This window comes from Mytilus trossulus, chromosome 8 (genome assembly GCF_036588685.1).
Source record: "Mytilus trossulus isolate FHL-02 chromosome 8, PNRI_Mtr1.1.1.hap1, whole genome shotgun sequence".
NCBI lineage: Eukaryota > Metazoa > Mollusca > Bivalvia > Mytilida > Mytilidae > Mytilus > Mytilus trossulus.
Window position 1 is genome coordinate 58263500 of NC_086380.1, and position 22582 is coordinate 58286081.

General features: G+C 32.5%; 1 protein-coding gene across 1 annotated transcript in view; it reads left to right on the forward strand.

Annotated features, from left to right (window-relative positions):
* The window catches only part of LOC134727800 (protein MMS22-like), a 30487-nt gene that overhangs the window by 5650 nt on the left and 2255 nt on the right, over positions 1-22582 (forward strand). Inside the window, exons 8-24 of the mRNA XM_063592190.1 lie at positions 1088-1140; positions 3402-3461; positions 3928-4035; positions 5882-5993; positions 6999-7171; positions 8237-8370; positions 11366-11456; positions 12482-12549; positions 13424-13544; positions 14260-14322; positions 15168-15326; positions 16256-16382; positions 16734-16904; positions 18595-18717; positions 19368-19463; positions 20819-20860; positions 21576-21710. Coding sequence (XP_063448260.1) covers positions 1088-1140; positions 3402-3461; positions 3928-4035; positions 5882-5993; positions 6999-7171; positions 8237-8370; positions 11366-11456; positions 12482-12549; positions 13424-13544; positions 14260-14322; positions 15168-15326; positions 16256-16382; positions 16734-16904; positions 18595-18717; positions 19368-19463; positions 20819-20860; positions 21576-21710 — 1836 coding nt within the window. The remainder of the gene's footprint in view (positions 1-1087; positions 1141-3401; positions 3462-3927; positions 4036-5881; positions 5994-6998; positions 7172-8236; positions 8371-11365; positions 11457-12481; positions 12550-13423; positions 13545-14259; positions 14323-15167; positions 15327-16255; positions 16383-16733; positions 16905-18594; positions 18718-19367; positions 19464-20818; positions 20861-21575; positions 21711-22582) is intronic.

A 22582-nucleotide genomic window follows, 5' to 3' on the forward strand; every position in this document is an offset into this window, starting at 1 on the left:
GTTCAAGATCTATCTGCCCTGAAATTTTCAGATGAATTGGACAACACGTTGTTGGGTTGCTGCCCCTGAATTGGTAATTTTAGGGAAATTTTGCTGTTTTTCGTTATTATCTTGAATATTATTATAGATTGAGATAAACTGTAAACAGAAATAATGTTCATCAAAGTAAGATCTACAAATAAGTCAACATGATCAAAATGGTCAGTTGACCCCTTTATGAGTTATTGCTCTTTTCAGTCAATTTTTAACCATTTTACGTAAATCTTAGTAATCTTTTACAAAAATCTTCTCCTCTAAAACTACCAGGATAAATTAAAACAAACTTGGCCGCAATCATTATTGGGGTACCTAGTTTAAAAAATGTGTGGCATGACCTGGCCAACCAACCAACATGGCCGCCATGGCTAAAAATAGAACATAGGGGTAAAATGCAGTTTTTGGCTAAAACTCAAAAACCAAAGCATTTAGAGCAAATCTGACAGGGAGTAAAATTGTATATCAGGTCAAGATCAATCTGCCATTAAATTTGCAGATGGATCGGACAACCTGCTGTTAGGTTGCTGCCCCTGAATTAGTCATTTTAAGGAAATTTTGCCGTTTTTTTTTATTATCTTGAATATTATTATAGATAGAGATAAACTTTAAACAGCAACAATGTACAGCAAAGTAAGACCCAAAAATTAGTTAACATGACCAAAATGGTCAATTGACCCCTTAAGGAGTTATTGTCCTTTATAGTGCATTTTTAACAATTTTCATAAAATTTGTAAATTTTAACTAACATTTTCGACTAAAACTTTTAGGCCAAGTTCAATATAGATAGAAATAATTGTAAGCAGCAAGAATGTTCAGTAAAGTAAGATGTACAAACACATCACCATCACCTAAACACAATTTTGTCATGAATTCAAATGCATCCTTTGTTTAATATTCACATAGACCAAGGTGAGCGACACAGGCTCTTTGGAGCCTCTAGTTTTAAGTGAGCGTGCTATGCCATGCTATTTATTTTCGTTCTCTCCTGAAATTCTTGTTACCTTAAGACTTATATTATAGTACAGTTTATTGACCTTGTTTATTTTTTCAGAACAGTACATTCCAGTTGAAAACAGTATCAATAGACAGTTTACAGACAGTTAGGTGTGTATGATGAAAGCTGAATGCAGTGATGGTTGTATTAATGCCTCAACCCTCCAATACTTACAGTGTTCTCCCCAGGCCGTTTTAGCGCCGCGATGTTCAGCGCTATTTAAATTCACCGCGGTGGTATTTGGGCAGACCACGGCGCTATCCAATCAAAAATCAGCGCTATTGTTTTTGAATTTCAAACATCCTGTATTATTTTGAACACATTCCGATCACGTGATCGACTGGTTTATTTATCCGAGAGATCATTAATTCACCCAAACATGTCAAATATCGTAGGGACCAGTTCAATAAATGATCAAAATGGCGCCATTTGTAAAACTTTTACTGCCAAATTAACCTTTCCTTCCTCGAGTTTTTCGCTTTTAAAAGATACCGAAACTTATGACAGGAATGGACAGAGACATTTAATGCATGTCTCGGGTGCTGAAAAGTTCATTTCTAAAAAATATAAGGGAAGTGTTACCCCCTTCTCTGACAACGTGGTCTCTACCATTGCTTAAACCATTTACGATTATATCATTACTTTTTCGTTTTAATACTACCGAACTGTCGAACCTGAATTGTTTGAAGGAAGCAACCCTGTTATCAAGGGATTCATTATAAGCCCGTATATTACGATTACTTGTCCATCCATGACCCTTTTTCAAATGGATAAGGGAATAAGACAAAACGAAAATTTTGTGTAGATATATATGAAATATCGATATTTGTCAACCAATCATCAATATATATTATTTAAATATTGCTTTAAATTTAATGTAAACAGAGGATGGCTTGGATTAGGAATAGTATTTAATGCTAAAAAGGCCACAAGTGTAAACAGGAAGTTATGTCAGCCAGTAAGGGTGATAATTTGGGAGGGAAAGACCTAAAAGAAGTATTGTCAAATCTGGACAAACTTATCTGGTGGCACGTATTCAAATGTTTATATAATTATCAAACACAACCTCTAAAGGTGGTAATTGCTTCAATTGGCATATATAATGTATTTGATTGGTAATTTACCTTTAAAATAAAAAAATCTTTAAAATATTTTTATAGGATTTCTTATATTCATAATTCATAATTGGAATATTTTAGCCTTTTTTAAAGCAAATCTTTGATAATATTTGAATATTATTGAAAGGGTAAGTTCATTTCTTCCTTTGAAATACTATACTCATTTTTATTGCAAAGTTGCACTTTGCTAGAAATGTTTATAAAAGTAAATGTAAAAAATACCAATCTTGTCATTGAAAACTTTCTCACAGAAGCTGACACTAACTTTATTGCTGGTTCTTCATGTTCTGCAACATCACCTGTTAGTAATAAGAAATCTTCACATAGGCAGTCTGGTATAGACCCACCATGGAAAAGACTTCTCCTTGGGTTTTACAGACAGATAATAATATGAGGATTATATGAATTTACAATGGAGAAAAAAACATTTCTTCTATCATGACCATATCCAGACAATAACATTAGCAAACAAAGGGTAACTTCCATGAGCATGATGAGGACAACATTACAAGAGAAAACATCAATAGCATAATATAGGAAAAACACATTAAAAATCAATTACAAACCAACCGCGCGACGCAACAAAGTTACTGAGAATTGTGGAAAATCACGCGCTTACCACAGCGCTATCCAAAAATCCTGGGGAGAACACTGACTTATATTTATCATATACTTTATAGTAGTAAATACAGTAGTTCTGAATATTTGATGAATAACCTCTGTTTTATCCATATCACGCAACTTTGATGCGCACCCTTTATCATACCCCTACTCATCTTTTCATATAACATAGAGAATAAAACATGACAAAATCTGTATCACATGCCATATCACCCTCGACCAATATCATCCCTCAGGTCTAAAGGCCCTCTGGCTGATATTGGTATCTTGGGTTGATACAGCATATGATATGGATTTTGCTATGTATTTTTCACTGTGTTATATGAAAAAGTAGTTAATTACTCTTTGAATATGATCTAATGATTTTTCTTCCTAGGAAAATAAATGATGTGGAAATTAATAGAGTAAAAACTCTTGACTCTTGCTGTAGTGAACTATTTCTGCTGTCCAGAGGTCAATATGAATTTGTATATAAGGGTAATTTTATAATAATTGCTTCTGCTAAAGTTGAACTCTTATCAGTCAGTATTTTCTGTTCATCAACTTGACTCATCGTTGAACGTCAAATGATGATTTTCTTACATTTAATAATGTACATTATTTTTCTAACTGCTTGAATATATATATTTCAGCAAAACAGCTGTAGACCTACTTGAAAAATGTAAAAAGTACAGTTCTGGCCAAAAAGCAACGTCAGTATAATAGTGATTTTTTAACTACTTTTTGTATTTTAGTTATATCTTCACAAATCACCTAAGAGTGAATTCAGCTATTTAGTTTTGATTAAATGCAATTTTAATTTTTATATTATATTTAGTTCTTATATTTTAGGTTCTTTATTTTCATGTTAAGCAAGAAGAGAAATAAATAGCTGTGTTAATAGATAAATTTTACCAAATGTAAATTTGACCTTGAAGTGGGTCTCATTAGGGTTTAAGCGTGACACGTGAAAGTCAAACTATTGTGTTTTGAAACAGAAATGAGGTCTTGCAGGACCTGGGAAATGACAAAAAATGAGAATTGCTTACATACATAGTGTAAGCGGGATACTAGAATCTGACAAAACAGAAAGCGGGATCCGGGATCCGAACCCCCCAATGAAACCCCCCTTGAATTCACTAAAGGTCAAAGTCTTCACATTTTCATTTTGTATTTCAGTAAACAGAATGAGACAAGTTATCAGTTATACCTAGGACTATTGGGAAATCACCTGAGACGTTTAGTAGAAACACATTCCATGCAGGAGTGGAAACAGATGAAGGGGAGGTAACTCCTTATTTCAAATTTTCTAAATCACTATACAGTTAAGTCAGATAATACATCCAGGTCCTACTGTGCTTTTTTTTTAACCATAAATCAAATAGTTATATTATGAGTGCCCCATACGGAGGATGCAGGAGCCTAAAGTTTTCACTTTGTCTGTCTGTCTGTCCACAATTTTTGTAATCACAAAAACTTCAAAAGCATGGGTAGTGAGCCAATGAAATTTTACACAGTTGTTTTGCTAAATATGTAGATGTGCATACCTGCCAACTTTCACGATTTAGGCGTGTACTACACGATTTTGACCCTTTGTCACGATTGCACGATCGTGTTCCTGAAAAACCCTCTAAAACACGATTTGGTGAAAATCTACACGAAAAATATTATTGTTCCCGATTTTGAACTGTGTCCAATGGCGGACAATTGTGTTCAGCCAATCAAATTGTATGTTTCTCATGATCAAATTAATCAGCCAATCAAAAACGTTTTCTCTTAAGATTATTTTAACATGCTAGATATTGAACTTGTGTTGTATTCCTCTGTTTGTTGGTCAGAATTGTAAAATCATGAACATGGCAAATGATTTTTCAACTGCATGGAGGTTCTTACATAGAATAAGAATAAAACATGGCTGATTGACAAAGTTCAATGATGTAGTACTACCATGAAGATAATAAATAGTAGTTTACTCACTTATTTATTGACATTCCACTTGCTGTAACATAATTTTATTTATGTATTCAATCCAAATACCAAATCATTTAAAGTATAATGTACTATTCATTATTTTTCACATGGAACCCCTCCCCAAAACATCAACATGAGGAATCACTTAAATGAGTGACTACCCTTAATCAAGGGGTCATTTACTCTTGTATAAAATAAAATAGAAAAATGAAGATTTATTAACTTATAAATGGGAAATTCTGACATTATATTTGGAACAGCTTTTCTAAATGAAGGGTCCAATTATTGTGAATAATAAAGAAGATATAAGGCCAAGAACATATCAAAATTCTTGGACATGTATTGACCATATAATACCAGATAGATCATAAGATGTATAGTTCTTTGGGAAAAGTTTCTTCAATTATTATGAATGTGTGCTTGTTTGCACTTAAAAAATGGTTTTTAATGTCCTAACATTGAGGGGGGTATCCCTAGGTGTTGTTCCCAACCTGATAAAGGTCATTCTTGGTGTATAATTTTAAATTGGGAAAGTCAACAACTATTTAGTATCCTTATACATGAAAATTATTCCTGGTCTTGTAGCTACATGTTCATATTGTCTGCTGATTTAGTAACTAGAATCATGCAAATAAACTTAAGAAAAAGGCATGTTAGCTAGCTCATCTTACAAATATGACACTTTTTCTAGACCACAAAACAGCACGCGCAAAATAGTCGTCGCAAAGAATTATAACATTTGAAATTGTTGTCATGCGCTAAAACTCCCATGGGCATTTTGAAAAGTTGGCAGGTATGGATGTGCATATTATGTTTTTGTAAAATTCAGATCAATTGTTGAAATTCAATATTGATCAAATATTTTTGAAAGAGTTAAGTCCCTTGGAAATATTTTAAATATTGGAAATTGCAATTTATTTAAAAATGGAGATTTTTAAAGAGTAAAGTTGACAAGAAATCACTTTATCTGTCATGATATAGTTCTAATTATGTTTTGTTAATTTCCAATTCAGTGCAATAGTAAAGGCAAAAATGAGTTATAAAAATACATTATTGCATTGCTCTACATATTCTTACATGAATGGCTCGTGTTCGAGTATTCCAATTAAGTATATTTTATGATTGTGATTGTATATAATAGTAATTTCTAATGTTTCTATAGAATATATTCCAAATTTCACCAGAGAAGAATACAAGAATTAACAGAGACAGGACTAAACAATTTCACCAGTTTATTTCTATGTTTAGCTCTTACCGCTGATTTAGAAGATGTTGTAAGTCTAACAGTATTTTATTGTTAAGTTTAAGCATATTTTATTTGCTAAATTAAATCTAAATCTAAGCAAAATGGATGAGACACAACTAAATTATACTGATGAAGTCTTCTCCATATAAATTATAGGTAGATAAAATTGAGGATGGAAATGGGGAATGTGTCAAAGGGACAACAAATCGATCAAAGACTAAAATAAAAAGCTAAAGGCCAACAATGGTGATTCATCACAGCTAGAAAACCCTTCACCTGGCGGGGGATTCAGCTTGCCCTTAACAAAAAAGTATACTAGTTCAGTGGTTATGAATGCCATACTAAACTCCAAAAACTATAAATGAATTAAAATTTAAAATTATACAGACTAACAAAAGTCAGAGGCTCCTATTAACTTGTGACAGGGGCAAAAAAGTGGAGGGTTTAAAAAGTGTTCAGTGAGACCTCAACCCTCACTCATACCTCTAGCCAATGTAGAAAAAACGAAGACTAAGCAATACACCTTATCGCTATTAGCCTACTCGGCCTGCCTACCAGGCGGCTTGACCTTTTGAAGCACACAACAATCACTTTTCCATTGTGGCGTCAGATGTTTTGTTTTATGACGTCAAAATTTTACGGAACCTGTGTGATATCCAGTAATGGCTGACAAATAGCCATAAGGTGTATACCCACACTAAAACTCTGTTTAGAAGAAGCAGGCCCGTAGCCAGGAATTTCCAAAGGGGGGTTCGTTTGACTCACAAACTCGACTTTAACAGTCACAATTCGAACTGAACATCGACTTTAACAGTGCTTAATAGTTTTCAAGGGGGGGTTCGTCCGAACCCCCTGAACCCCCCCTGGCTACGGGTATGAGAAGAGTCCCATGTCTTAAACAAAAGAAACTAAGACCTCAATTTTTCTGTGATGATGATAAGGTTTTCCATAATCCACAGACATTGGAGTGTATGAATAAACTTATCCATAAAATTACTATGAATATACATGTAGATGTTATTTTCTGTTACAGAGTACAAAGCTATGTGGATTCTACGACATGATAGAGGTAAATCGTCAAAATGTGGGCAAGTTAACAATGACGTGGAAAGGCATGTTTGCATTGATGTTTCTATATTTAGAAAGGAACATGGATGTCAAATTCATTGCAACTAAAATTGCAACCGCCTTCAGTAATATTTGTTTGTAAGTATTTATTTATCAGGTGTTGCCTTTTTGTAGTTGATAGATATAAGAAATAATCATTGACTGAAACAGACTCTAGCAGCTTGGCACTTCCTGTATACAAGGTTGTGAGTGGGTCTCATTGGGATCTATGCGTGACGCAGGATTGCCGATTTTTTGTAAGCGTGACACGTGAAAGTCAAATTATTTTGGCGTGAAAACGGGAAATGAGGTCTTGCAGGACTGGGGAAATGACAAAAACATGAGAATTGCTTATGTACATAGTTTAAGCGGGATACAGGAATCTGGCAAAACAGTAAGCGGGATCCGGGATCGGAAACCCCCAATGAGACCCCCTTGTAGGACATGCAGCTGGAGTAGGTAACATTTAAGAATTAGTGGGAAAAACTATCAGAAAAATATAAGACCACTTTAGTTCTCATTACTTATTATAAGAAAAGCCTTGTAACTTTCTTTGTGTTATAGTTATGTTTGATCCACACACAAATTTTCTGTCTTTTGACATCTTAGAATTCCATTTTTCCAACGCACCACACACACAAAACCCAACCAATATGGGAAAAGGTTACATTTTTTCTATGCATCTTATAAATAACGAGATAAAATTGAGAATTGAAATGGGGAATTTGTCAAAGAGACAACAACCCGACCAAATAAAAAAACAACAGCAGAAGGTCACCAACAGGTCTTCAATGTAGCGAGAAATTCCCGCACCCGGAGGCGTCCTTCAACTGGCCCCTAAACAAATATATACTAGTTCAGTGATAATGAACGCCATACTAATTTCAAAATTGTACACAAGAAACTAAAATTAAAATAATCCTAAAGTAATGAACTAGAGCAGTTCTCGCTCGGACACACACTCCATAATCTAGTATATTATAAGAGCATACATTTTTAAGAATCTTAATTATATGAACCTAAGTGCACACCAGATCCAGGTTTTAAACATTGTTTATGGAATTTGTTTCATGTTTATATTTTTCAGGGAATTTGAAGTATTTGAATCGGATCCAGGTTTTTGACATAGTTTATGGAAAGTTGTTTCATGTTTATATTTTTCAGAGAATTTGAAGTATTTGAATCGGATCCAGGTTTTAGACATAGTTTATGGAAGTTGATCAATGTATATTTAGATGGAACACAAGAAATATTTGATTCTTCAAAAGATGTCTGTTTATCTCAGTATTTGCTGATAGGTAATTTATGTTTATAACAGACAAAGAATTAGTAAATTTATGATTATAACAGACAAAAAATTAGTAAATTTATGATTATAACAGACAAAAAATTAGTAAATTTATGTTTATAACAGACAAAAAATTAGTAAATTTATGTTTATAGCAGACAAAAAATTAGTAAATTTATGTTTATAACAGACAAAAAAATATAGTTAAATGGGTATCAACTTGGGGTAGTAAAGATGGTTTCACACTGGTTTAGTTTAAACATATTTATTTATAGTAGACTGGTAAACAAGTTTTTGCAACTTATATTAATCCCTTTCCACTTTGTGGGTGCGAGTGCTGCCTTGTAGCGGCATTAGCCTACTCTTTTTCGAAATCTACAAGGTAGTCTTTAACATGCAAGAGATATGGCTCTCTCTTAATACGGGTCAGCCATTTATCGTCCCCTTCCGATGGACTATCATCGTTTCCTTAAGACCATACTCGCAAATGGTGTCAATGGAGAGCCTAAAATTGAGGTCCTGAAATTTTCATCCCGAACGGGAATCGAACCAGGAACCTTTGTGTCAGTAGTCATATGCACTAACCACTACACCACGACTCTCAACTGGTTTCATGCAATACATGTAACTACTAAATCTTTTTAAAAAGATATTATAAATTGAATGGATGGTTGTGTGCATGTGATAGTTTGCATGCCTAAAGAGCTGGAGGTCCAGGTTTTAATGCTTAATCAGGTCTATTATTTCTGTGTTATGATGTTACACTCTTGTTTCAGGTTAGGGTGAAGGTTGGCACTTATTAAAACATTTGAACCCACTACATATATTTAAATTTGTTTTAAGTCGGGAACCTTATGTTCAGTGGTTGTCATTAGCTGACGTGGTTCATAATTTTTGGAGCCCTTAATAGCTTGCTGTTTGTTGTGAGCCCATGCATGCCGTACTTTGAACTATAATGGTTTACTTTTACAAATTAGTCCATCATCATCATTGATATATTGTTTCTGATGACAAAATAGTGGTCAACATTGCTTATGCTACTGTTCGCTTTTGTCACTAGGATGAGATATTGGCCTTCTTTAATTGAATAAAATTGAAAATTTTTGTTTTTAGTTAGACATTCCGAGGCAATACATTGAGAACATTTCAACATCTTTAAAAAATAAACCAGCTGTTGTTTCTGATAAGAAAATTGTAGAAGTTTGATGTTGACACTTTGTACATTGTACTTACTACTCTGGAGTTATGGTCCTTGATTAATTTATTAATGGCACTAATAAATGTAAAAAAATGTCTGGGTTTAGAGCTTTACTCAAATAGTTGAAGGGTTTGATATATACTCCTTATACCTAGATGTAAGGTATTCTAATAGCAGATATTAGGGAGGTGGCCAGGATTAAGTTCAAATGTAGCAACATCACTTTGATCTATATGAAAAACATTTGAACCAACATCTAATAAATTGATGACATAGTATTGATAAAATATGACTTTGTCTTGTAATGTTATAGCCAATATGTACTCTTTTATTGTCTATTTACCCATTAAAATAATTTTTAATTCGTAAACATATTAATATATATCAGAAATGTTATCTTGGCCGAAAGCGTGTAGATCGAGTTTTTGCTCTGAACTTAAACTTGAGATGTTTTCAAACGTCATCAGCATATCATTTGATAAATGGACTTTTTAGCTCACCTGGCCTAAAAGGCCAAGTGAGCTTTTCTCATCACTTGGCGTCCGTCCTCGTTAATTTTTACAAAAATCTTCTCCTCTAAAACTACTGGGCCAAATTAAACCAAACTTAGCCACAATCATCATTGATGTATCTAGTTTAAAAATTGTGTTTTGTGACCCAGCCAACGAACCAAGATGGACGCCATGGCTAAAAATAGAACATAGGGGTAAAATGCAGTTTTTGGCTTATAACTCAAAAACCAAAGCATTTAGAGCAAATCTGACGTGGGTAAAATTGTTTATCAGGTCAAGATCTATCTGTCCTGAAATTTTCAGATCAATCAGACAACCCATTGTAATTGGTAATTTTAAGGAAATTTTACTGTTTTTGGTTATTATCTTGAATATTATTATAGATGAAGATAAACTGTAAACAGCAATAATGTTCAGCAAAGTAAGATTTACAAATAAGTCAACATGATCAAAATGGTCAGTTGACCCCTTTAGGAGTTATTGCCCTTTATAGTCAATTTTTAACCATTTTTCATAAATCTTCATCATCTTTTACAAAAATCTTTTCCTCTGAAACTACCGGGCCAAATTAATCCAAACTTGGCCACAATCATCTTTGGGGTATTAAGTTAAAAAATTGTGTTTTATGACCCGGCCAACGAACCAAGATGGACGCCATGGCTAAAAATAGAACATAGGGGTAAAATGCAGTTTTGGGTTATTACTCAAAAACCAAAGCATTTAGAGCAAATCTGAGGGTGAAATTGTTTATCTGGTCAAGATCTATCTGCCCTGAAATTTTAAGATGAATGGGACAAGCCGTTGTTGGGTTGCTGCCCTTAAATTGGTAATTTTAAGGAAATTTTGCTGTTTTGGGTTATTATCTTGAATATTATTATAGATAGAGATAAACTGTAAACAGCAATAATGTACAGCAATTTAAGACTCAAAAATAAGTAAAAATGACCAAAATGGTCAATTGACCCCCTTAGAAGTTATTGTCCTTTATAATCAATTTTTAACAATTTTCATTAAATTTGTATATTTTTACTAACATTTTCCATTGAAACTACATGGACAAGTTCATTATAGATAGAGATAATTGTAAGCAGCAAGAATGTTCAGTAAAGTAAGATGTACAAACACATCACAATCACCTAAACATAATTTTGTCATGAACTGTCTGCTTCCTTTGTTTAATTCACATATACCAAGGTGAGCGACACAGGTTCTTTAGAGCCTCTAGTTTTTATCCCTTACAATTTCTAACTAGATATACCTTAAAAGGTGATCTTATTGCTGTTGTACTTTTTTAGGAGAAGGCTACTCTAAGTTGTTAAAGACATGTAGAAATAATGAGGTACCAACAGTAATATCAGGATTACAGGATATTATTAGTAAAGTCAGGTACTTTCTCATATATAGTACACAAAAAAATAAAAAATTATTGCGTGCATTTATTATTGCGATTTTGTCATTTTAATCCGCACAAAATATTTCAAAATCCGAGTTTAAATTATTGCTTACCAACTCTGTCGCTTTTTTCCTCAATAATAAAAACCTTGCAATAATTTCTGAATTTACAGTAGTTGAACTGTAATTTATTGCTAGAATCACTATAGTCTAGGATCAGCAAACTTTATAACCAGTAATACTTGTGTAACATATAGATATAGGAAGATGTGGTGTGAGTGCCAATGAGACAACTCTCCATCCAAATAACAATTTATAAAAGTAAACCATTATAAGCCTTCAACACAGAGCCTTGGCTCACACCGAACAACAAGCTATAAAGGGCCCCAAAATGTCTAGTGTAAAACCATTCAAACAGGAAAACCAATGGTCTAATCTATACAAAAAACGAGAAACAAGAAACACATATAAATTACAAAAACAAACAACAACTACTGTCTTCATTTTAATAAAAAAAAAATCAATAGCAAATGAATTACATGAAATTGTCAATATAAAATAAGAAGGTGTAGTATAAATGCTGATGAGATAACTATTCAACTGAATCCAAATAACATGGATTTAAGCAATAATAGGTCACCTTATGGCTTTCAAAAATGAGCAAAACCCACACCATACATATAGTTAACTATTAAAGGCCCAGACATAAAAATATTCAAAACAATAATCAAGAATAAAACCAATGGTCTGTTATTGATCGAACTGAATACTTGGGTATTACTCTAAATAACAAATTATGATGGTTGTCCTGAATTCGGAGAAGAAATATTTGTCACAAAATTATTTTCACAGACTTACTGTTTTGTGTAATGTTGTGCATTATCTTACGCATTGTAAAAATTATAATAAAGATTCAAATATCAAATACAGAAAATATGATAAAAATCTCGTATTCATTTGTTGAATTTTGTTTTACATACTATTATTCTGTAGTAAATCTTCTTACTTGTTTATTGTAGGCAGACAAGTTTAACAGATAAGAGAGATGTGTTTAACGTTACAAGTGGTAATTTCCAACAAGCTGAAGGTATTGCCTGTTCATTTAGTCTCTTAGAATTAAAAAAAACTTGTAAACACTTCAATATTGGTATAGATTTGTTACATGATGTGGAAAAACATTTATCCATGAATTCTTGTGTTAAAATAGGTAGTACTTATGGAACCATTAGTTATTATACCCTCTCTTTAAAAAAGTGGGGGTATTCTGTTTTAGCTTTGTCCGTCCATCTGTCCATCCATCCAGCCATTTTGCCCATGAATATTTTTCATCACAATTTTTTCAGGAACTACATTACAAAGATTTTTGAAATTTGTTTTCAAGGTTAATAGAAGTCAGCTATACCCTGTGTGATGCGTTTTCATATTCATCAAAAAGCAACTTTCTGTTTACCACCGAACACTTATATTATTTTACACATGACATCCAAGTTGAAAATTTTTGTTTCATTATTCTCAGGAACTTCATTACAAGGATTTCTGAAATTTCGTATTATGGTTAATATGTTAACATACTACTGTATTTATTAATTAACAATGAAATACTTCTGAGTGTCCAACTTTTTCACAAAACACTATTAATATATTGTCTACTAAAAAACAAAATTGTACAAATTTGGTAGTTAAAAAAATTATAAGTTTTGTAAAAACCAACAAAGTGGCAAAATTTAACCAGCAAAAACTTCATAGAAACTAATTTAAGGCTGAGCAGGTTCAGAGCATCCCCCCCCCCACCGAAAAAAAATATCCTGTTAATGATCTCATGTGCTCTGAAAGGGTAATTAAGTAGATCCTGGTTCAAATGTAATACCCATTGAGTTGCTTATGACAATGCACTATGAACACAAACAAGATGAACATTCAAATACATTTACTGATTTGAGACAACATGTTAACTATTTCAGTATTCCACAATGCAGTATTTTGTAACATCTATCCACCTGTTAGAGACCTTTGTCAGAGTCAAACAGCACAAGTACAGTTAGCAGACATATTGGCTGAGATTTCATTATTGGCATTAGATTGGTATGTATAGGATAATTTAAGATATAGATACATGTTAGCTTAAGGATGTACTTAGGTGAGGTTTTATAATTTGTGTAAAATGTTCGGACTCCTTGGTGTTTTTCCATACAAAACAATGTAAAATATTTTGGCCCATAACACACATTTATTTTTTCATATAAGACTTTAATAGCTCTTGAAAGGTCATTTACCAAAATTTGAGAAGATTCTTGATTTTCTTTCTTTCTTTCTTATGTTTTGAGACCCAAATAATACAGATGCAAATATAAGGTAAAAGTCTGAGTCAGCCTTTTCCCACCATATTTTAAATCTCAAATATCTTGAAAAGCAGGTCCATGATCTATCAATATATTTAGCTTAATTATCTTTATCTTTAATTGATGCTCTACTAGGTTATAGTATCAATTTTCATTTTTCATTTTTACCTAACCTCACCTTAGTACATCCTTAAAGGTGGTTGGACTGAGAAAAAAACTTATATTTGATAACTTTTGTCCCTATCAATGCTCATGAGGAAAAATGTTAATTCAGAAATTTTTGCGATTTTGTCATTTTAGACTCAAATGCGATTTTATTTATTTTGCGATATTGAGCTCCAAAGTAGTCCTGTCTACTGAATGCTGTTTAACAATGTGTATGAATATTAAAATGGAATTTGTTTTGATATCATAACAATGTTGATAAAATATGAAAAATAATTATTCTGTTCTTGTAGTAAACCAGACGATTATTTCACTGTAATGAAGTTGATGTTGAACTGTGAAAATATAAATAAAAAGTAAGTACAAAAATATACACTGTACACTTGTTATTTTTTTAAAAAGATAATTTTGTATCATAATATTTTTTTTCATGGATACTTAATTTTGCATTTAAATTTGCATTGATTTATTTTCATGATATTCATATTTTCTGGATGTAATTATAAGAAATTATAATCTCTGATTTACACTATTAAAGACTGTTAATAAAGAAAAACAGACCACACCATGGCAAAAATGAAGAATGAAGAATTAAGAAAGTACAAGTCATTAAAACAGAGGAAACTAAAGATGTAGCAAAATGAACACAGTTGTAAATTTCTGCAGTATCAGCTTTTCTCATTGTTGAGGGCCTTACTGCAACCTATAGCTATTAATTTCTATGTCGTTTTGTCTCTTGTGGGGAGGTGTCTCTTTGGCAATCCAACCACATTTTCTTTTTTTTATATCTACCAATAAATCAAAGGAAAAATTAAATTCTCCTCAATGGGTTAATTATATCTGCTTCCCTAGTGACAGCTGGTATGTCACTCTTGAGGGGGATAGGAGGGGTCCTGATCCCGAAATCCCGGGCTTAAAAACAAGAAATCCCGAGGTCCCGAATTTAAATAAAGTAAATCCCGACGTCCCCAAATTCGAAAACAAGAATTCCTGGATCCCGAAAGGGTCAATCCCGAAATCCCGAGCTTAAAAACATCCGATCCCGGAGTTCCGATAAAGGTCCTATCCCCCCTCACTCTTATTGTACTACTCAACTGTTAAAATACATAAATGAGTCATGTACAGTGATAAGGCATCTACAAAAGAATCTCAATACTTTTTATCTAAACATAAAATTATCGAATGATAAATTATTTTACAGTATTGTATGCAGATACCTCAGTCACATTGTTACAGTTGATAATGCCCTTGACCTTTTATCAAGTCACATGACCAACTATCAAACTGCATTGATACAAACCTGGATAAGATGTGCTGTATTGGTGCCTGCTTCATCACAACAACTTCAGGCCCTGAACAGGTATATTATTTAATGTGGTCACATGACCAACTATCAAACTACATTGATTCAAACCTGGATAAGGTGTGCTGTATTGGTACCTGCTTCATCACAACAACTTCAGGCCCTGAACAGGTATATAATATATTGTGGTCACATGACCAACTATCAAACTGCATTGATACAAACCCGGATAAGGTTTGCTGTATTGGTACCTTCTTCATCACAACAACTTCAGGCCCTGAACAGGTATATAATATATTGTGATCACATGACCGAATATCAAAAGTCACTGATGCAAACCTGGATAGGGTGTGCTGTATTGGTGCCTGCTTCATCACAAGAACTTCAGGCTCTGAACAGGTATATAACATAATGTGATCACATGACCAACTATCAAAATACATTGGTACAGACCTGGGTCGTGTTCAAAATCGTAGCGGCTAGGTAGCAGCTACATAGCTGCTATCAATATAAATTTATGTTGCAGCTAGGCTAGCTACACATTCATAAATAAATCTATGTAGCCCTGTGTAGCCGCTACGGTATTGAATGCAACCCTGGATAAGGTTTGTTGTATATGTGCCTGCTTCATCAGAACAACTTCAGTGGCCTATTTTTTTAAAACAAGTTAACATTTTAGTTATATACAAATAATGGTGCAGACTTAGTGATTAATAAAATTGAGAATGAAAATGGGGAATATGTCAAAGAGACAACAACCCAACCATAGAAAAAAACAGTAGAAGGTCACCAACAGGTCTTCAATGTAGTGAGAAATGTCCCCACCTGGAGGCATCCTTAAGCTGGCTCCTAAACATATAAATACTAGTTCAGTGATAAAAAAACTATCAAACTGCATTGATACACACCTGGATAGAAGGTGTGCTGTATTAGTGCCTGCTTGAATAAACTACGTTTAAAATGTTTTCTTTTTCTTTTGATTTCAGAAGCATGCTGAATCTACCAGCTGTACAAGGTATCTTAAACAAAGCCAGCTACATTGTACCAGACGAACATGACAAGATCATATTCCATGTGTTCAAAGCTATACAGAACTTGTATGATAAATTAGAGGTACAGTTTGGAAAAATAGAATCAAGAAAATTAATTTAATACCTTGTCTATCATTTTTGGACATACATAATTTGCCATGGCTATACAGTGCAAAAGTATATCTTTGTATGACATTCTTAGCTCAGGTCTTACAAAAACAAAATGAATTGAAATAAAAGCTATCTTCTAATATAAATTCAAATTTAAAAATAGAGTTATACCCTTCTTTACTGTTGTACCTCTGTTTGTCTGTCCGCCTGTCCCATGAATGTTTTTCGTCGCATCTTACCCAGGATTTGATGCATTTTCAGAAGTTGTACAAAAGATTTGTATTCAGACCATTTTGTAATACCTTGCTGTGCTTTGTTGTAGAATTGGAAAGAGAAGATAGAACTTCGTGACCAAGTGACAGATTATGTGAAGGATATTCATCGCCACGTCACGCCATTCTTACAGACATTCCGACCAATGGATACTCTATCTACAGCTTATTCTGTTATAGGCTACCTTATCAAGTGTTGTGCTAACCTGTTGTATGTCAAGGTATTCATTTTGATGGCTTCTTATTAGTAGATTTTGATGTGTAAAATTTTGTGATATTCCATACACCAGAATTCTATTTTGTGTTATCTCTTAAAGTAAAAGGAAGTAAAAATGATTTGATGCATTATTGTTACTCTAGGAAGTAATTTGTCTTGTATTTTTAGGAACCTTGTATTTCAGAGATAAGTTGTAGTTTTGTGTAGGTTTTAGGTTTAATATTTAGGGCTAGTGTTAGTTTGTATATAATTAGGATAGCCTTATATGCATGGCAAATGAAGGGTTGGCATACCTGCCAACTTTCACGATTTAGGCGTGTACTACACGATTTTGACCCTTTGTCACGATTGCACGATCATGTTCCTGAAAAACCCTCTAAAACACGATTTGGCGAAAATATACACGAAAAATATTGTTGTTCCCGATTTTGAACTGTGTCCAATGGAGGACAATGGTGTCAGCCAATCAAATTGTATGTTTCTCATGATCAAATTAATCAGCCAATCAAAAACGTTTTCTCTCAAGATTATTTTAACATGCTAGATATTGAACTTGTGTTGTATTCCTCTGTTTGCAATGGTTTTTTGGTAAAATCGTGAACATGGCAAATGATTTTTCAACTGCAAGGAGGTTTTTGCGCAGAATAAGAATAAAAGCATGGCTGTTTGACAAACTTCAATGATGCAGTACTACCATGAAGATAATAAATAGTAGTTCATTCACTAATTTATTGACATTACACTTGCTGTAACATAATTTTAATTATGTATTCAATTAAATTACCAAATCAATTAAAGTATAATGTACTATTCATTATTTTTCACATGGACCTCCCCCCCCCCCCACCCCCACCCCCCAACATCAACATGATAAATCCCTTAGACGAGGGACTACCCTTAGTCAAGGGGTCACTTTACTCTTGTAAAAAATAAAATAGAAAATAGAAAATTGTAGATTTATTTTATTCACATAAAAATGGGAAATTCTGACATTATATTTGGAACAGCTTTTCTAAATGAATTGTCCAATTATTTTGAATAATAAAGAAGATATAAGGCCAAGAACATATCAAAATTCTTGGACATGTGTTGACCATATAATACCAGATAGATCATAAGATGTATAGTTCTTTGGGAAATGTTTCTTCAAATAATATGAATGTGTGCTCATTTGTACTGAAAAAGTGGTTTTTAATGTTCTAACATTTGAGGGGGTATCCCTAGGTGTTGTTCCCAACCTGATAAAGGTCCTTCTTTGTGTATAATTTTAAATTGGAAAAGTCAACAACTACATGTACTTAGTATCCTTACACATGAAAATAATTCCTGGTCATACAGCTACATGTTCATATTTCTGCTGATATAATAACTAGAATCATGAAAATAAACTTAAGAAAAGGGCATGTAAGCTCATCTTACAAATATGACACTTTTTATCTAGACCACAAAATAGCACGGGCAAAATAGTCGTCGCAAAGAATTGTAACCTTTGAAATTGTTGTCGCGCCCTAAAACCCCCATGGGCATATTCAAAAGTTGGCAGGTATGGGTTGGTCCCATTATGTATATGAAGGCCAGATATTGCATACATTTCATATCAATAATCTCTTTATATTTAAGTAACTGCATATGATATGGAAAAGTTTCTAATTAACTACAGTTGAACATGTCAATGTTATTATCTTTTATTTCAGTCCAAACCCAACTGTCCACTGCCTGACATTATAAACACAATGATTGTACCACACACATTGTTCAAGAAAGATAAACCAACAAGTCCTGTCTTCTTGGGAATCATTAGAGATCACTTACACTTGGTAGGTTCAAGGTCATCTATAATTATGAATTATCATGGACCACTTACAATTGGTACTTACGAGGTCATACTGACAAAAATTGACTATCCATCTGAGCCCAGTTCTTGCTGTGTCTGTAAAGGACTAATTTTTAATGAGCTATTGTATTATAAGTATAAAGTGGTTTTGTTAAAACAATACAGTGTAACCTGTGATTTCAAACACATTGTGGGACCAGAAAAAAATGTCTGATGTAGCAGGGCGTAGGAAAACTCAGTTTTTTTCTGCAAAAAGATAAGTTTATTTTGGGTCCATGAAAATGTGTCTGTTAAAGCAGGATGTTGGAATACACAGGTGTCGGATTAGGCAGGTTACACTGTTTATGCTGCTGTACTTTGAGATGATGCATTATAAAACATGCATTAACTTAAAGTCTTCATATCTGCTAGGCACGAGCTTTTAATGATGTTATGCCTTATGCATTGTACTGTTTGGTGAATTATTTTTCTTATTATCAAATTACAAAATGTTACATAGAAAGATGAGAAATATTATCACTTTTCTGTTTAAAGAAACATTTTTCTGAATCTTATATATCATATATATACATACCTTCTTAAGATTATTTTTTTCTGTGTATCTTTATACAAACAACATACTTGTTATTTTAGTTTGTTAGTGGATTAGCCAATCTTGATTTTAAAAGAGACCCTTTCATACAGAGAAGGTTAAAGGACATTATAACAATATATCTGGTCAAATTCTGGGTAAGTTTTCAATATTAAAAACTTTTTTTCACTGTTAAGGTGAAGGACTGTATTATTGATTCATATAATTAAAACAGACATGTTTTGTATCAACAACATCAAGTTTTTTACGATCAATCTTGATTAATGATTTTACGAAAAATTTTGACAAGTTCTCCCCAATTTTATGTGATTCCTTTTCAAATATTCAATTAATTTGAAAGAATTCAATCATTAAAATTACAAATGATAAATAAGATAGATGTATTTTTTTTTTTTTTTTCCAGTTTTAAATCAACTAGCCAAAGTTACCTGCAAATTTTATAAAAAAAATAGTGACATTGCCCATTTACTGTAATTTGACCTTAGATACCATGTATGCAGATTCTGATCGGATTTTGTGTATAACAACAACAGATTGTGTGTATCGGTTCAAATTACGTTCTGTACACAGTTATTGCCCTTGGATTAGAGTATGACCTACAAGCACATTTATCATTAATATAAAAGAGAGGCAAAAGATACCAAAAAGTATCATTGGTAAAAAAAGACATTCAAACTCATAGATCAAAATAAACTGACAAGGCCATGGCAAAAAAGCAAAAGACCAAAGACAAAAAAAACAGTATGCAAAACACAACATCTAAAAATTAACCCTTTCTTCGATTGCTGCCCAGACAGAAGCTACTCTGAGACGATGGCTTTCCTGGCTACTATTACTGAAGTGGGAGATCTTCATAATAATTGTCAATAAAAACTTGTTTGTAGTTATTTGTGTAGTTATTTCATTCACAAACACCATGTTCACAGGTGTTTTTAAGTTTTGATAATTTTTTCCTCATAAAATATTTCAATTTTCAATTTTTCCGCAACATTTAAGTGAAATTTTCAAAATACGCTCTTTGACTTCAAATTGTAATTTTTTAAACCAAAGCAGCAAAATTTTGAAAAAATTTATGAGGCTGTACAAATTCCTCACACTGAACGATGTCCATTCCAAGTGTTTTGTACATAAAACGACATCTTATGTCAAAAAAGTATACTAGTTTGGCTTCAATTCTTCCATATTCTTTCCAAAAAATTGTTCCCCCATTTCAATTTCTCGTAAATTCAGTAAATTTCCTCTGATTTTGACACGGTTTTCAACAAACGGAAGCGCAATGTTTACACTTTCATCTGGGTATTCATCAAAGAAAGATAACTCATGTTTGCACTGTTTTGAGCGAGAAATATAAAAGATGTATTCGGATCCCGGTAAAATGGCACTCATCATCAGCTGTCTGAAGCATGAATTCCAGTAAACCGGGACTCATCGGCGAAAGGGTTAATAAGCAGAACAATGTGTTTGTATATTTTCATTATTTGTATTATTTCAGAACTCAGCAGGAAGTACTTCATCCCTTGTTCACCCATTAGTAGTAAGTTATTTTATAAATAAATATAAAGGAGTAAATGAAAAATGTCTTACAATGTTTCTAAAACTCTTTTTCTGGATTTATCATCATTAGAATCTCTCAAAGCCTTGATGATGTATACATGGTATATTTAGGTACTGATATATGCAAAGTGCTTTATGAACAGGTATACAAATAATAGTCCAACCCATCTAAGGTAAACATTGCTTGTCATAATAATGTATTGGTAAGTAAATGAAAAAGATAAAGATGTTATAAAAGTTAGGCAATCATCAAATTTAAAGTTTAAAATAAAATATCAAAGTGATTCAAAATGCTTCCACTCAATGAAATATGTATTTTATTCAGTAATAGTGCAATGATTTTTCATATTATACATCAAAGTTATTGCACTACTTGTTATTGAATCATAGCATATTCAAGCTAGGACAATACAATTATACACTTTCTTAAAATGAGAAAAATTAAAAGTTACAGATGTTATAAGGCAACAAAAAAACTTTGTACTTTAATTAGAAATTAAATTTATTTTCTATTTTATTAAATATTAAAGAAAACCCAGATTTAAAAAAAATAATAATATGCAAAGACTATGTGATAATTTGTTTTTCAAAGGTTATTTATGTGTATTATTCAGTATATACTAAATCTCTTGACAATTCTGTCAATGAATAGACACAACTACATGCTAATAAAAAAAAAAAATATTTTATTTTAGATGTCTTTGAAAGGAAGTTATGGTCGTCAGCCAGTAGAATCTTCTGTGAGCTTTAGGCAATATATATTTGAGCTGGTTAAAGAGACCTTTATGGTGATATCTCCAACATATAATTTGCCAGAAAATTATCAGATGGTAAATATTTGAAATAAAAATCTGTCTTTATATTAAATTGAAAGCCCTATTAAGGCCTATCAATAACATGAAAACTGTTCAACCAATGCTTTTAAAATCTTCATATTTCGTAAATGATGATAAAACGGAGGTAAAAATTCCATACAAACAACTTTATACACTTTTGCTGTTCTGGAGTAAAGCTCCTTGAATGATTGGAAGATGGTATTTTATGCAGTGACTTGAGAACTCCCAAATGATATTTTTCAAATTTTAATATGCTATTTTTTATTGCAAATAAATAAACTCATCATAGATACCAGGATTAAATTTTGTATTTACCCAAAAGGGAGTATTTGTTTGATATTGGTCATTTTCACTTCTGCTGTCCAGAAGTTACATCCCTTTATTGCTCAAATAGTAGCACAAGTGAAAATTATTGTAAACCCAGTTTGCATTCAAATTAACAGCCTTTTGTTTTTCATGGTTCATTCTCAGTCTGTTTTATTCAGATTTCTTTTGTCATTTATTTATTTTTATCATATATTTAGTACAAAATACAGCTATTTTGTATATCTAATAAAGGTTCTTTTTCCCAGTCTGTATCGCATACCCCGTATCGCATGGTAAAACCCGTATCGCATACCTTTTATTTTATTTTTTTTTATTTTTTAACTAAAGTCAGTTTTTTAGGGGTTTTTTTTGCTTAAGATTTTTTTTTCTAATAATAGGTATTTTTTGGAATGACGTCATTGTTTGGTAGGTAACGTCACGTACATCAAGTTTTCATATTGTATGTGACGTCACAAACATCAAGTTTTTACAACATATTTTTTGGCACACTCAATGCAACTATAGAAAATACAAAACACTTAAATATATACAATAATAAA